General features: G+C 56.3%; 1 protein-coding gene across 1 annotated transcript in view; it reads left to right on the top strand.

Moving 5' to 3' along the window:
• The window catches only part of SDK2 (sidekick cell adhesion molecule 2), a 131,967-nt gene that overhangs the window by 37,911 nt on the left and 77,832 nt on the right, over positions 1 to 16,224 (top strand). Inside the window, exons 4-6 of the mRNA XM_035026354.1 lie at positions 1,815 to 1,962; positions 7,659 to 7,792; positions 14,362 to 14,473. Of these exons, the coding sequence (XP_034882245.1) occupies positions 1,815 to 1,962; positions 7,659 to 7,792; positions 14,362 to 14,473 (394 nt within the window). The remainder of the gene's footprint in view (positions 1 to 1,814; positions 1,963 to 7,658; positions 7,793 to 14,361; positions 14,474 to 16,224) is intronic.

Consider the following 16,224-nt stretch of genomic DNA (forward strand, 5'->3'; position numbering starts at 1 on the left):
CAGGCAGGTGCAGGTGGGAGCTATTGACAGAAGAAAGCAAGAAGGAGGTAAGAAATGCCAACATTTCTGTTGGAAATCGAGTTTTGGGTGTTGGAGCTCAGAGAAGAGCCAGAGCAGATATGAGAGTCTTTGTAGAGAGACTATGGTCAAAATGTTTAGATGAAGGGAGGCCTCCCAGGGGGCAGTGGGGCCAGGAGGAGAACAGAACCCAGGACTTTGGAAAAAGAGAGGATAGGCCCGTGGTTTTCAAACTTTGGCATGCAGCAGTGTCCTAGAGAGAGCGAATCAAGAACTCAGAGATCCAGGTGCATCAAATCAGGGCCTTTCCATGCCCTGGGGAGGAGCAAAGGATGAGAACAAATCTATGGGCTTACCGAGTTCCCAGGGGATTCTGAGACCCACCAAAGTACTATGAGCTGCTAGCTTGAGCCCAGACGGTCATTCTCCACCTTGGCTCATGTTGGAACTACCTGAGCAGCTTTAGAAATACCCACATCTGAGTCCCGCCCACCCTTTCGGGGGATTCTGACGTTTAGCCAGGCTGGGGGATGCCTGGTTGAAGGAAAGAGAGAAGAGGCAGCGATATTCAAGGGGTTGAGAAATAACAGTGAAAGCAGCAGGAGACCAGGTGGCTTGGGACGTGGCCGCCTTGGCCAGGGAGGGGACAGTGGGCAGTGGGGACATGCAGCTCAGTTTTCGGTGGTCGGAACCTGATTGCACATGGGAATGCTGATGGCCAGCTCACACACCCCATAGCGGTGGAAACAGAAGTCTGCAGGTGAGTTCTTGAACTTAGCATCAGCACTTTTTCTAACTGGTATGTGGCCAAGTTGGGGACAGTGATGCTTGTCACACTTGAATATGGGTACCCTTCACTGGGGGTCTGGTGAAGATGCAGGTTCTGATTCAGTAGGTCGGGGTGGGGCTTGAGACTCTGTATTTCTAACAGGCTCCCAGGTGATGCCCATGCTGCTGGCCTATGGACCACACTTTGAGTAGCAAGGATGTACATTAATGTTCAAAAGTCATGACGTTCAGCGCAGACCCCTTCCCGTGCCCCGTTGTAACCCTCTGCTACTAGAATCAAACCCCACCCCGATTCCAGCCGGCAGGTGGGCCACCAGAAGTTTCCTGCCTGCATCTCTGCTGCTCTCTTCCCCTCCGGGCCGGCATAGCAGAGCCGGGACAAATGTTCCCCTCCTTATCTGCCAGCAGGGTAGGCATGTTTTTAAAAGAGCAATATGGTGTTTCCATTCACACGTGCATGCAGCCCCATACGCTTCCCACCCAAGGCAGAGGAGGAAAATCATATCCATACTCTATGAGCATCCAAGACCCCACCGTCCCCAGTGTACCCAACCTTGCCTCCACCAAGAACCTAGGGACCAGCCCCAAGATGTGCCCTTCTCCTCACGCCGAAACCCCGACTGCCCTACAGGGAGTGCCCTCCAGACTCCAGACTCAGATCTGAGTTCAAATCCTGGCTCTACCCCCTTCCTAGCCACGTGCCCTTGGACAAGTCAAGGAACCTCTCGGAGCCTGTTTGGGCAGTTTTTCCCTTTGTAAAATGTGTGAAATAATGACCAACCTCTTCGTGGTTGCTGGATGCATCGATTGGTTCATGGATGTATGGATGGAAACCCCCAAAGCACAAAGCAGGGCATGTCATGATGATGGGCTTAGAGGGTGGGGTGATGGGGTCGGGTGGGTGGTCTGAGCCCAGCGGCCTCCTTCCCCACGGCCATCCTGCTGCCACCACTCCCAGCACGGGATCTGGGCAGTCTGACCCACACGTACGCTCTTCCCTCCCGCAGACATGGGCAGCTTTGAGGAAGGCGAGAAGCACCAGAGTGTCTCCCATGGAGAAGCAGCTGTAATCCGTGCCCCACGCATCGCCAGCTTCCCACGGCCACAGGTGACCTGGTTCCGGGACGGCCGCAAGATCCCGCCCAGCAGCCGCATGTGAGGCCCTGCTCTGGAGGGGGATGCAGGGGGCTCGCCCTGTGGGAGAGGGGATCTGGGACCTCCCGGATGACAAGAGAAGGGTGGCCAACAAGGAGGGGCTTTCTGGGAACACGCGTGTGAAGACTTGGGGATACAGCTGCTTGGTGGCGTTCCTGGGGAGCCCCAGGGCGTCGGCCCCACTCTCAGCTGCCTCCCAAAGCACTGAAACCCACAACAGGCAGTGACAGAAGCCATCCCCATCCGTGGGAGGGTGCTGGCATGTCCCTGGCAGGGTGGCCACCCGGCTGTTTCCCATGTGGGGTGAGGGTGTGGCTATGTGTGTTTTGGAGGAGGGGAAGCCAGGGAGGCCCGGCAGGGAGAGAAACACATGGCCCTTTCAGCATTAACAAGGACCCCTCTGTGTGGCCCAGGGCGTGGGTTGTGGCAGCCGGGCTTGTGGGCAGGAGCCATGGAGCCAACACCTCACAGAGGGCGAGGGGCAGAGCATTTCCTCCAGGGATGCTCCCGGCCCTCCTGATCCTGCCTCGGGGTCTGGAGCCAGCCCCAGCTCTCTCCTTTTGGACTCCAGCTCTCCCCCCTCAACCCCACTCCCCAGAAAACAAGAAAGACCACCTTTGTCCTGGTCCCCTCAGGCCACAGGTCAGCTGTGGGCGGGGCCCATCCTGGTCTCTGAGGGAAGCGGGAGCCAAGATGGACAGTTCTTGCCTCTGGGGTGAGAGAGGCCTCACAAGAATAACATGGTAACGTCCCGGCATGAACAGCAGCTGTCGTTCCTTGAGTGGCCGCTGTGGCCTCGAGCCTGGGCTAAGCACACTGCCCACATCGTCCTCTCCTCTGCGATGGGTGTGCACCTCCACGAGGGAGACGCTCTGTCTCGTTCCCCTTTCAATCCCCAGAGCACACACTCAAATAGTGGCCATTGGAGGAACGACCCTCACAATAGTCCTATGAAGGGGCTGGTTTTGTCTCCACTTTCTGGACGGTAGAGCCCCCCCAACCCCCGGAGTTGAACCACGTTGCCCGGTCTCACACAGCTGGTTCCAGCCTGGGCGACTTCAGAGTCAGGGTCCTTAATTCTGTCTTATGTGGAAATTATGTGCCAACAGGGACACAGACAAGGAGAGAAGAAGGATAAAGTGATTGCTCTCATAGAGAATTGGTCCTGGAACAGTGATTCGCAACCTGACTACCTGTTAAAATCGTTTGGACAATTTAAAATGCATTGATCTTTAGATCCTCCCGCCTGCACATTCTGAGTTTGTTGAAATGGGGTGTACCCTGGCACTTGGGGGGGCGGTTAAAGCTCCGCAGTGACTCTGACATGCAGACACAATTGAGAACCACTGTCCTAGACTATATCTGTTACCCACAGATACAGAAATGCTGCATAACAAAAAGTCCCAGGGACCAGAAGCAGTAAGCATTTATGAGTCATATGAATGTGCAGATCGGGACCTGGGCTGGGCTCTCTGATTTGCCTGGGGTCGGCTGGCTATTGACGGGTTAGCTTAGCGGGGGGACTCTGCTCCGCATGTCCCATCCCCCAGCCAGCTAGCCCCGGCTTCTTCTGGCCATTGCAGAGGAGCAGAAAGGAAGCAGAAACATGGATCTGCCAAGCCTCTGCTAACATCCCGATGCTCAAAGCGAGTCATGTGGTAGAACTCAGCCTCCAGAAGCAGGGGATGAACTCTGTCTCTTGAGTGAGAAGAGCTGTGAAGTCACATGGCAAAGGGTGTGGCTACAGAGCCAGGGAAGGATTGGAGTGGCCCCCCCAGGTTAACAGGTGGACAGGCTCATGCTGTATGAGTCAGCTCAGGCTTCCTCGCGCCTCATTAAGGGTCAGTAAAGCCAGCAGAGCATGGTTTACCATTAACACAGACAGGCTGAACTGCAGAAGGGGGGGTGCTCCCCCACAAAGGTACTGAGACAGGTGAGTCCTGAGCCCTCCCTAACTCCCTTCTCTGAGGTTATCACGCAGCTCCAGGTATATCCATGATGGCAGCCTGCAGGCCAGTTGGTTGGCAGAGGCTGCCTGGAATACTGTGTTGAGAAGGATGCTGAGGCCCCATCCAGACTCAGAGGCAAGAGCAGCTCCATGATAGTTCACAGCAGGTGCCGCGGCTGCAGGAGGGCTCGTGGACACGTCTCTACCGTGTTCGCTGTGGGGGATGAGAACCTCTCTCCACGCTCACTTGCATCACCCCTCGCCTAACACCCCTTGCCACCCCCTTTTCTCACTCCCGCCCTCTGTCCTCACCCCCTTACCATTGCCAACAGCCTCTGGCACCGGGACAGAATGATCTTGGCGTGCAGACACATGCCCGCCTTCGTGGTCACACCCGCCGCCTTCCCACCCGCTCCAACACTCCAGCCAAACACATGAGACAAGGCTGTGGAGATTGTATCTCCGCAATTACAGCGGATTAATATTCATGGCTGAGAGGAAAGGTCCCTGGAAGCAAATTCTCCGGCGTCTGTTTGCCAGAGATACGTATCTGCTGAGCGCTATCAGCCGGAGGGGCGTGCGGGGCGCCGACGGGGGCGCGCTATCTCCGCAAGGCTGTTCTCACTGCCGGGGCAGGGACGCCGATTAGCCACACTTTGCCGTGGCCCTGGGGCTCGCTGTTGAAAAGGAGACAAGCTGCCCAACAAAGACACATGCTGGGGGCTTTGGGCAGGTTCTAGGATGATTTCTTTTATTCTTAATTAAATTATCAATTGGGCCCCCGTGGACCCAAGGGGAAAAAAGGACTGGCTTAATAGGAATGGATGGAAGGTGGGGTGGGAGCTGGGCCGATGAGGGAAGTGGGAAAGACCTAGTCAATTGGAGCCCGAAGAGTGTGGCTGGAATATGTACCCCCGCCCTTGTCCGAGAGTTGAACCCTGACCTCCGTGCCCCGAGAGCATTCCAGCAGCTTCTTTCAGAGTGGGTGGATCTGGGGTGCAGCAGGCCAGAAGCCCTTCTGAGTGCCAGAAACAGCTCTGTGTGCTTGGGAAGTGAGGTACAGGGTCATTCCAGAACCATCTATCGAGGGGGTGGTCATCCTGCAGAAGGCCGGAAGCCCAGGGACCTTCCGTAACCACCTGCTGAGGGCAGAGGGAGGGCCGGTCAAAGGCCATGAGGGCTTCGAAGTCCCTCTGCCACATTCGGAGCTCCATCCCTGGTCCTGAGGGCCCCAGTCCAGAGTGTCCTCCTTGCCTCTAGCGCAAGTTAAGGCAACACCAGCTGCCGTTACAGACAAGACCCCCAAACGCCAGGGACTTAGCACCGGAGAAGTGTATTTTTTTTTTTTTGCTCATTTAAAGTCCCAGCAGAGGCAAGGGAGGGGAAGGACGCTCCTCCACAGTCATCCGGGGGCCCTGGCTGGTAGGAGCTCTGCCGTCCTCAACCCTGGGCTTCAGAGTTGCCCAGCTCTGACAGGGGAGATCCTAGGAGTTGCACGGGGGGTCCTTAGGGTCTGAGCCTGGAGATGGTGCACATACCTTCTGCCATATCCCACCAGCCCAGCCCCACTGCCCCACCTGGCTTCCCAGCTGCTTACGTGGATGAACTGCCACCCGCTATGCCATCTCACCCAGGACAGGGCATCTCCACCACGGCACAGTCCACGCTTGGGGCCCGATAAATCATTGTGCGGGCTGTCCGGTGCTTTGTAGGACACTTAGCAATATCCCCGACCTCTGCCCACTAGTTCCTATCACAGCCCCACAGCTGTGATACTAATACTTGTCCAGACATTATCAAATGTCCCCTGGAGGGTGAAGCCCCCCTCCCCCGCACCCCCCGATTGAGAACCACTGACCTAGAAGGATCCGTCGTAATGTGGATAAAATAGAGCAAAAGGAGGGGTTGGGGGATGAGGTGGTCTCTTCCTGGTTAAGGAGAGAAAACACTGGAGATAGGAACCCTCCCTGGAGGCAAGAGGGGGTTCAGGGCAGGCAGGTGCCCTGGGGAGTGGGGCCCGGCCATGCCCAGTGTGCCCACCCTCCAGAGACTTCATTCAGCCGGCTTGTCCAGGGCCGCCGTGTTGGAGAGGGTGGGGAGCTCCCGTCAAGTGGTCCAGGTGCACTGCTGCCCATCACATTAGTCCTGACCTTGGACTGTGGGCCAGGTGAGGGCTGCAGGAGAGGGAGGGTGACAGCCTCAGGCCAGATGCAGATAGGACCGAAGCAGTGGCAGGAATCAGAATCCCTCAACCTCAGGGCTGGGAGGGATCTTCACAAGCATTTCTTCTACCCCCTTCACAGATGTGGAGACTGAGGCTCAGCATGGAGGAGGATGTGTGCTCCTTAGAGGCTGTGGCCGGAGCTCATTCCAGAGCTGCGCCCGGCCCTTGACATGGCCCAGCCTTCCTCCCCGACCCTGGCCTGCCCCACAAGCTGCACTAAAGGACAAGGACCTCTGCAGGAGACTTCCTTGTAGGGAAACGGTCCCTGTTCCTGTCCCAGCTTGTCACTTTTAAAATATTTTAGCCTGGCTTTATCTTACTTTCCATCAGCTCATTAGCTGGAGAGGGGTTTTCCTCCAGAAAAAAACAAAAAATATCATTAGGATACCCAAGAATTGGGGGGAGAGGGCTTTCCCTTCCTACTTCCCAGAGCTCCACTGACGGTGTGAGACTCAGCCCATGAACCCCCCAAAACCAGGAAAGAGGGGACACCAGCACAGCCCAGCTAGAGAGGCATCAGAGGGGATGTTTATTTGAGAGCCTGTTTAAAACTCTAACATTCCCCTAATGGGAAAATTTGAAAAGAATTCAACTGGGTCTGTCCTTGTTAAACTAACATTAAGGATGTTTAACAGCTGTCTCGGGCACATCACATTAGAATCCGAGATAGACTTGACAAACTAATGGTTTTGTTTGTCATCGAGAGAATGGGTGAGAGGGGGAGCCGGGCAGAGCGGGCGTGGGCAGCGCTCCTGGGGCTGTCTCCCCCGCATCAGATGGGGTCCTCAGCTTCCCGCCTGGACCGGCCCCTTTCCCTGCCTGCAGACCAGGTGCTGCGGGGCTGCATGGTGGGACCCCAGCAGAGGGGACCTGCACCCCACCGCCCAGCTGGCCTCCTTCCTCCTGCTCCCTCAGCCCACAGCCAGTCTCCATCCTTGTTGACCAGCTTCGGGAAGGGAGCACCTGACACCCTGAGAGGGGGCTGGGGCACAGAGGAACCCCCGTCATCGGTGTTACAGGCCACCTATGGCTTTGGAATCAATCCCAACAAACGTAGAATTAGGTTAAGGCATTGATTCTGGAATGATCCTCTTCATTTCTAAATTCATGATCATTGCTCATCATCCGTTCCTCGTTCATTCATTCCATTGAATGGATTTCTTTAGCGCTGGACCCTCCTGGTGTAGAGAGGGTCACACTCAGCATTGAAGGTGTGATGTGGGAGAGGACGGAAGGCCGTGGGGGCTCGGACGCCCGGGGCCAGGTGTGGGGTGGGGGCTGGGAAGCTTCAACGGGGACGGTCTCGGACCTATGTGCACATGCTGGGTTTGCGTCTGACCCCAGCCCTGGCAGCGTGTTGGGATTCTCGGCAAACAGAGCATGCTGAAGTTGAGGCAGTCAGTGGTCCTGGGAGCTGGGCTGGAGGAGGGGCTCCGGGGGCCACCAGCTTCTTGTCCCCGCGCCCATCCTCCGATGGTCAGAGCCCCTGGGCCCCTGTCAGACAGATCCTTTTCCTCTTCGCAGAGCCATCACCCTGGAGAACACCCTCGTCATCCTGTCAACAGTGGCTCCCGACGCAGGCCGCTACTACGTGCAGGCTGTTAATGACAAGAACGGGGATAACAAGACCAGCCAGCCCATCACTCTTGCCGTGGAGAGTAAGTAAGCGGCTGGGCCTGGGACGGATGGAGGAGCGCGTCATTAAATCTTGGGAACGGGGCTCCAGGGGGTCGTTGGGAAGACGGAGTGGTGGCAGAGGTGGGAGGCTAGAGTAGGGCAGCAGAGGGGCCTCCGAGGAATAGGAGGAGGAGCCCCAGCATTGGGAGTGTGAGGGTAGAAGCAAGGAGGGAGCTGAGTGCTGGACCCCGTTCCCATGACAAAGCTGAGTTCCTGCATCAGGGGAGGGGACGCTGAGCTGGCTGTGAGCAGGGCTGCTGGAGGCCCAGAGACGGGCGTGGGATGCGGAAGAGAGTATGCATGTGTGGGTTACGGCCACCTCTGGGGCTCAGGTGCCGACAGGGAGAGCATGCAGGAGATGGGGAGCTTGTTTCAAGAGAACTGCACTCACAGCTTCTACTCAGCTGGTCCATCAAAGCACTACTCCGAGCAAGGCTGTCTCCACTCGTGGGAACACAGGCTCTCCGCCCAGGCTCCTGCCTAAAATTGCCTCTCTGCCCATCCCAGAAACCACCCAGCACGCTGGAAGAGATGGGCCAAGCTCTCCCCAGGGGCAGAGAACAGATGTTAGCGAATGGAAAGGGGTGGCTCCTTGGGTCTCCTTTGGCAAAGAGGTATTTATTCATCTAGCCGAGACTGAAGGCAGGTTTCTGATCCCTGATGGAAATGCCGGGACGCCCTCCCTGGCCTGATTCTTGCCAGCCAGCCTGGCCCCCTCCCTCTGCGCTCCGTCCCTGGGTGAGAGATGGCGGGTGGGGTTGCTCCAGCAGCCGGCCCAGGCCCAGAAGCCTCGCCGAGCACGTGGTTACCCGAGCTTGCCGTAGCAGCCGAACAACCACACAAGCTGGGGGGCCAGATGTTCACGTCCCTCCACATCTGTACCACTCCTGCCCCCAAAGCAAGTCTCATTTATCATCCATGGTCGCGTGGGGACACAGACGCCTGCAGCAAGACCTGGGTGTGGGTCTGCATGGGGCCTTCCCTTGTCCTTCCCCTGATCCCTGCCTCTGTCTGCCGGTGTCTGGAAAGCCCAGAACATTCCTCAGCCCTACCGTGTCCATTCCTAGGCCTTCTGAGCACCAGCAGAACCCCTTCCCATATCCCCGGAATTAATCCCCTTCCCCAGCCCCAAGTTCCAGTTGGCCTAGAAAGACACCTGAATGCCCAGAGGAGGGTTCCATTCAGGATACTGACCTATCAGGGTCACAAGGGTGACCTCTGACATTGACCTGGGCCCCCCTATATTCTCCAGTGATCAGATACCTGGAGTCTAATAGAATTCAGTCACTGGGGAAGAGGCAAAGTTCACGGTCTGAGTCAGGGTGACTCAATTTACCCTGGGACCAGAGGTTGGAGCCCCCCACTCTGTGCTCCTCCCCAACACCTGACCTCCTCCTCATGGGCCTTAAGCCAGCAACCCTGCGGGCGGACTGTGGATGTCATTCACTCTGTGCTCCATCTCAGCTCCCCACCCGAACCCTCCATCTGGCCCGAGGGAGGCGGGTAGGACCCTTCCGGACGCCTGTGTCTACCCAAGCCTCCTCCGGTTGTCTGTTTCTCCCACCCCATCGCCCCTTGTCTTCTGTTCTCACGCGGCGATTTGTGCTGGATTAAGAGCAGAATCAGCTGATTCTCAGCTAATTTCTCCTCCCACGAGTGATTGCACTTCAAAACCCTGTTCATGTCAGTGACACAAAATCCCCCAGCCCGCCTGCCTGCCAGCCAGGAGCATTTGCCCCTTTACCGACCACCAGCTCCAGCCCCCCTCCCTGATCTCGGGGAGGCTGGCCCCTCCCTCTGTTCCCCCCCCCATCTCTGCCCTCCCCCCCCCGCCTCTGCCCTCGGGGCAATTCTATTTCTTAGAGGCCCTGGGGCGGGGAGGTGGGGTGGAGGGATGCCCATGCTCTTCAGAAATGCAGAAGTTAAGAACAAAGCCAGTGCCCACCCTGGAGTTGGGAGCTGACCCCTGCCCAGGGGTCACCCTGATGACCTCACACAGACTGTCAAGCCTGGACCGTGGCCCCACACTCAGGAATGGGGTAATTTACAATTTGCCAGTAGCCTCATTTTTAAAAAAGGAAAAAGCAACAGGAAATTAATTTTATTAACGTATTTTATTTGCCCCAACATATCCAAAACATTACCATTTTCACATATAATCGACGGAAAATATTAAGGAGGTACTTTATGCTGGGCTTCTCTTTCCTACTAAGTCTTCGAAATCTCTGTGTATTTTATACTTGGAGCGCATCTTTTGGTTGCTCACTTTTCATCTGAAATACGTGATCTGCATTTAGACTTCATCAAATTTACAGCTGGAAAGGTGATGTTGGATACCCGAGTTGTTCTACACATACTTAAAAGTGTTCTAATAACTGATTTGGGGATCTGTTTTTAATTAAATGTAAATTAGATCAAATTAAATCCCATTAAATCAAAGGGGCGCCAGTCACATTTTAAGAGCTCCTAGCCACCTGTGGTTCATGGCCCCCATGTTGGATGCCTGCCCAGGAGAGGGGAGCAGCTCACCTCCCTGCTCCACCCCCCCACACGCTTGACCTGTGGCCCAGATGAGTTACGTGGTCCTTGAGTCTGTTTCCTGGTACCTCTGGCAAAAGTGTAGTTGGGAGGATTCGATGAGATGACCCCAGGAGAATGCATCACAGTGGTGTCTCCTCCTGGCGCCTGTTACCAGAATCACCCCAGGGCAGCAGGATCCAACTTTGTCTCTGTGTGGAGAGCCTCTGTGCTTTCTCAGCCCTGGGTCCTGTCCACGGCAGGCACTCACATGGAAGATAACTCTCCTCCTTGCTCTGCTTTCCATGTGATTTTCTGGCTTGACCTTTGGGCCCCATTCACCCCACTGCCCAGAGCATGAGTCCGATGAGGCAGATGTCCTACATTCCATCCCCAAGCATGGTCCGCTGTCCTCCTCACCCCAGCTGGTCATCCGAAGACCTGGCGAGCAAGGAGCTGCCAGCACAGGGCCCCCAACAGAGAGCACCTGTCAGCAAGGTGTGTCCTGCTTGGAGCCAAGTCTGTGCCACCCAGGCCCGTCTTGACGTCCCCAGTCCACCCCGAGCTGTCCTTCTCTACCTTCACACCACACCAGAATAGGAGGCTGGTGAGATCAGGGGGAGCCAGGGAACTGGGGGTGAGGGTGGGAGGGACAAGGACCATTGGCTTCTTCACTTCCGGAGACCAGAGCCGGGGAGAACTGTGTGAGGCACAGTGTAGTTGGTGGGTCCTGGAAGCTCAGGGAAAGGGGTGTTGGAGAAAGGGGTCCACAGAGCTAAATGTCCAGAGCAATCAAAGAGAATCAGAGTGGAGAAAAGGGGACTTGCAACCAGGAGGTCACGGGTGGCAGGGAAAGGAGAAGGCGTGCATGGGGGCCAGGGGGAAAGGGACCAGGGCTGAGGGGCTGCTCAGAGGTAGTTCAGACAACTTCTAGCAGAGCGGACCTCAGCCAAAAGGGAGATTTGTTTCCCTCTGCGCCCGAGCAAGGACTGAGCCAGAGAGATGATCTGGGGAGTGGTTAATGGCGCGGGTTTGCAGCCCCGGAGACGTGGTCCCATTCCTGGTTTTGTCCCTCATTAGCGACTGTCACTGGGAAGTAAACTACTTAATGTCTCTGGCTTTCTCATCTGTAAATTGTGGATGACAATCATGACCAGCGTCCGGTGGCTGGTGGCCGTTGTGATGAGGGAGTAAAGTTCAGCAGAGTGCAGGGAAGGGGCCGGATGGGTGGGAACTCTTACCCTCAGTCGGAAGGCCCTGGAGGGTCTGTGGACTCTCACCTGCTGGTGGTCTCTGGGTCCATCACGTGGTTTGGGCGGGTGGAGGGTGGGAGACAAGGAAGCTGTCCCCGAGCATAGGCAGGTACACCCCAAGGAGGACAGACTATGATTTACTGAGTACTTACTCAGCACCGGGTACTCTGCGCTCACCCCAGACAAGCTTGGCCACCCCCACCGAGGCCCTTCTTCCCAGCATCCATCCCATCAGCTCTAATCCGATAAATGTCTAAGCACTGATCTGAGATCCAGACCGTGCGCTCCATGAGGACAGACCCCTATCCGCCTCACTCAGTGGGGAATCCCTGGTACCAGGCACAGTCTGGAAGGGACTGAGCCCTCACCCAGAGAAGATCTGTTGAGCAAGGGGCTGAACTCACAGAACCCTGTGATGCGGTCATTTTTATCCCCATATTGCCCCGGAGAAAATCAAGACCCAGCTGAGACACCCCCCAATCCCCCCACCACCCCCCCACTGCACCACTGCAGGATGGCTGGGGCGGAGCAAGGTTTTGAACCAGGTCTTCCTGACCCCCCAGCCCTCCATCGCTGGGTCCAGGGATCCCCAACCGCGGCTGGTCCCTACCCTCGAGCCCCAGGGCCGCTGCCAGGACCAAGGCATGACCTCCAGGATCCCCGGATGGGTGTCAGTCTCCCCTCCACCCAACGAGTTGCCCTGAGGTCCTGGGGTGGCCCTCCTATTTTTAAACCCCGAGGGCTCTGTTTACCTGGCTCCACAGTGGGGCATGTCGCTTGGGCTCTAACTGTCTGTCTCCTCCTCCTGCCCCGTTAATCTGGGCTGTGGTACCTGTGCGCCCTGGCGTGTAATAAACAACTTAGAGCACACTTTTATGGATTCAGCTATATCAGCAGCTTTCAATCCGATCGCTCTTTATGGCACCTACATGAGGCTTTTATATTGTTGCAATTATTTTGCTTTATATGCTTCCTTTCTTCCTTCTTCATTTTACTTTATTTTTTAAATTTTTTTCACTTTTCTAGCAAAGCCTGAAGTCCAGGCAAGAAAACCTGCCCAGGGCTGAACGGGGTGGCCCAGAGCGGCAGTGGGGCCGTGACATGCTCTCCCCATAAAGGATGTCCTGTCACTGTTCCCCCCCCCCCCCCCCCCCCCCCCCCCCCGCCCCAGGGCCGTGCAGGTCATTATAGTCGGCTGCCTCCAGAACCTCCTGGGAAGGAGCCAACTGGATGGATTTTTCGTGAGAGAAAAAGCCCTCTGTGGCCCTACTTCCAGGAGCCCTGGAGCAGGTGCATGGAGAATATTGGAGTTTCTGCCAATATCGGGCCTGTGCTGACCCACCAAGAGCCTGGCCACTTCTTAAAGAACTCAAAAAAATACAAAAGGCGAAGCTACTGCCTCTGTTAGAGGAGTTCGGGGGATTGTGTTGACAAAGCCCACTCGTGATATGTTCTCTTGCATTTCAGTCACCGATCCTGAACTGGTGCAGGGCTAGCCCTGGGCCATTCGTGCCTTCACCGAACAAATATACGTGAGCCCCTGCTATGTGCCAGAAGTCTCCCTGGTGCTGGAGAAGGAGGCGTGAGCAAGGCTGTCTCAGCGCGGGCTGCCGTAACAGGCTACCCGACCAGGGGCTTCAGCACAGTGGTGACCTCTCTCAGTTCGGGGAGTCCAAGGTCAAGGGACCAGCATGGTTGGGTTATGCTGAGGCCTCTCTTCCTGCCTCGCAGACAGCTGCCTTCTTGCTGTGTCCTCGCGTAGGCAGAGACAGAGTTGTGGGTGTGTCTTTCTCTTCTGATCAGAGCACTGGCCCTGTTGGATTAAGGCCCCACCCTTATGACCTCACTTAAGCCGATGACCGACAAAAGACCCCAACTCCAAATAGTCACATGGAGGTTAGGGCTTCAACATACGAATTTGGAGGAGACCTAATTCAGCCCAATGCAAGGATTCGTGAGGTTCCTGCCCCGGGGAATGTATTATCTTCCTTGGGCTGCTGTAACAAAATTCTACAAACTGGGGGGCTTGTGGTGACAGAAATGTACTCTCTAACAGTTTTAGAGGCCAGACGTCTGAAATCGAGATGTCGGGAGGCCTGTGTGCTCCCGGAAGGCTCTAGGGGATGATCCTTTCTTGCCTCTCAGTTTCTAGTGGTGGCTGGCAATCCTTTGCATTCCTCCTTGCCTTGGAGATGCATCACTCCAGGTCTCTGCCTCCGTGCTCACCTGGCCTCCCCTGTATGTCCATGTGTCTGTGTCTCCATTTCACTCCTCTTGTAAGGACATGTCGTATCGGCCTTAGGGCCCACCCGGATACAGAAGGACCTCATCTTGACTTGATCACACCTGCAAAGACCCTATTTCCAAAGAAAGTCACATCCACAGCTGCCGTGGACATGAATTTGGGGGGATTACTATTCAACCCAGTACCGGGAGTTTGCATTCGGGTGGAAGAGGGGGCCAGTGAAGAAGTAAGCTAATAAGATAAATGTGGATGGAGGGAAGGATTTTGAAGGCACGGACAGGACAAGGGACTAAGGGGGAGGGTATGTTATGTGACAGGAAGGTGGGGAGGGCTCTGGAGGTCTCCAGTGGGCGCTCGCTGGACACTGCAGATGCCCATGACCAGAGGGAGGAGGAGAGATGAGAGGGACCCCGGGGTCATGCTGCTTGGGTTGGTGCCCCGTGGTCACCTGCCCCACTCTATGAGGACCAAGGTCTCCTGAGTGGAGACAGGATTTCCGCCCTCTGTCTCCAGCTATCCCCTGACCTCTCCCCAGATGTCGGGGGGCCTGCAGACCCCATCGCCCCAACCATCGTCATCCCTCCCAAGAACACCAGCGTGGTGGCCGGGACCTCGGAGGTGACCATGGAGTGTGTGGCCAATGCCAGGTGGGTAGCACGGCCCCCGCCCCCGCTCCCCTGCACCTTTAACTCCAGCCAGCGCTCCTGACCTATGGGCTCCAAGGGGACCAGCCCGAGTTCAGGGAGGTCTGCAAGTGTCACGTGAGGACCCAGGAAAGGAGATGGGGCGTTTACCCTGGAGGAGGGGTGACCCATGGACGGGCTGGCTCGTTCTCCGTGGCCTGAGGGGAGAGACCGGGCCTGGGGGGGCGGGGGAAGTTACGGGGCAGCAGATCTCAGCTCGGGGTATCGACGCCTCAGTTATGGCCCTGAGGGCGATCTGGAAGGGGCAGTTTTGGTCCTTGTGTGCAGGCAGTCATGACAGGGACGCAGGGCTGGGAGAGGGCTCGTGTGGGGGCCTTGGCAGGAGGGAAGACCTGGGGTCAGACCCATCTGCAGCCCCTTCCTGGCCACGCACGACCCTCACTTCCCTTACGCAGGAAACAGTTCAGTAATTACCGAGCCTCATCACATGTGGGCGCTATACTGTACTTCCCGCATGATTTCTGTTCCTCCCACAACTACCCCGAAGCCCAGAGAGGGCAAGCAACCTGCCCAAGGTCACCCAGCGAGCCAACAGCAGGGTAGCAATAGAATAGGTCACCCCCCCGAGGCCCAGGCCCATTGCCATGATCTGGGCCTCAGTCTCCTCGGCTGTAAAATGGGAATGATTCGAGCACGCACCTCCCCAGTAAGGCGTGTAGGTGGAGTGCTGAACCCACCTTGTAAGTACTCAAGAAAGGTGCTCGCATGTGATAGGTGGGGAGTCAGACCAAGGGCCCCGAGGTCACCTCCTGCTGAAGAGTCCCAGAGAGCAGCCCTGTAGCAGCATTCCTATGCATGCGCTCCTGGAGACACAGGTTCCCTGTGAGGGTGGGAAAGGCCTTGGTGTGGAGCTCGCTAAGGGCGCGGAGAAGATCTGCAGCCCAGAACCTGCCTAATGGCCCTCGAGCCAGTGTGGCCCACACATACTCAACCACGGGACCCTTTTCCACGGGACCCCTCTGCACACCTTGTGCAGCTAACACAGACCGCTTGAGGATGCGCCCATCGCTAAACAGGAGAGCAGGCCATGGGGCGCCTGGGTGGCTCAGTCGGATAAGCGTCCAGTTAAGCCTCCAGCTCTCAGTTTCGGCTCAGGTTGTGATCTCAGGGTCGTGAGATCGACACCTGCATTGGGCTCCACACTCAGTGCAGAGTCTGCTGGAGATTCTTCCTCTCCCTCTTCCCGCCCCCCACCCCTTGCTCGTGCTCACGCATGAGTGCTCTCTCTCTCTCAAATAAATAAATCTTTTAAAAATATAAAACTAAGATGAGGGACGCCTGGGTGGCTCAGTCGGTTAAGCGTCTGCCTTCAGTTCAGGTCATGATCCCAGGGTCCTGGGATCGAGTCCCGCATCGGGCCCCCTGCTCCGCGGGGAGCCTGCTTCTCCCTCTCCCTCTGCCTCTGCCTCTCTCTCTATCTCTCATAAAGAAAGAAAGAAAAAAAGAAAGAAAGAGAGAGAGAGAGAAAGAGAGAAAGAAAAGAAAGAAAGAAAAGAAAAGGAAAGAAAGAAAGAAAGAAAGAAAGAAAGAAAGAAAGAAAGAAAGAAAGAAAGAAAGAAAGAAAGAAAGAAAGAAAGAAAAGAAAGAAGAAAGAAAAACTAAGATGAACAGGAGAGCAGGCCAAACCCAGTCTCGGGGTCTTGAGGGGCCGGGGTCGGTGATGGGGGTGGCGACTCACCCTCTAAGTTGGGGGG

This window comes from Mirounga leonina, unplaced genomic scaffold (assembly GCF_011800145.1).
Source record: "Mirounga leonina isolate KUSES-001 unplaced genomic scaffold, KU_Mleo_1.0 Mir_197, whole genome shotgun sequence".
Lineage (NCBI taxonomy): Eukaryota > Metazoa > Chordata > Mammalia > Carnivora > Phocidae > Mirounga > Mirounga leonina.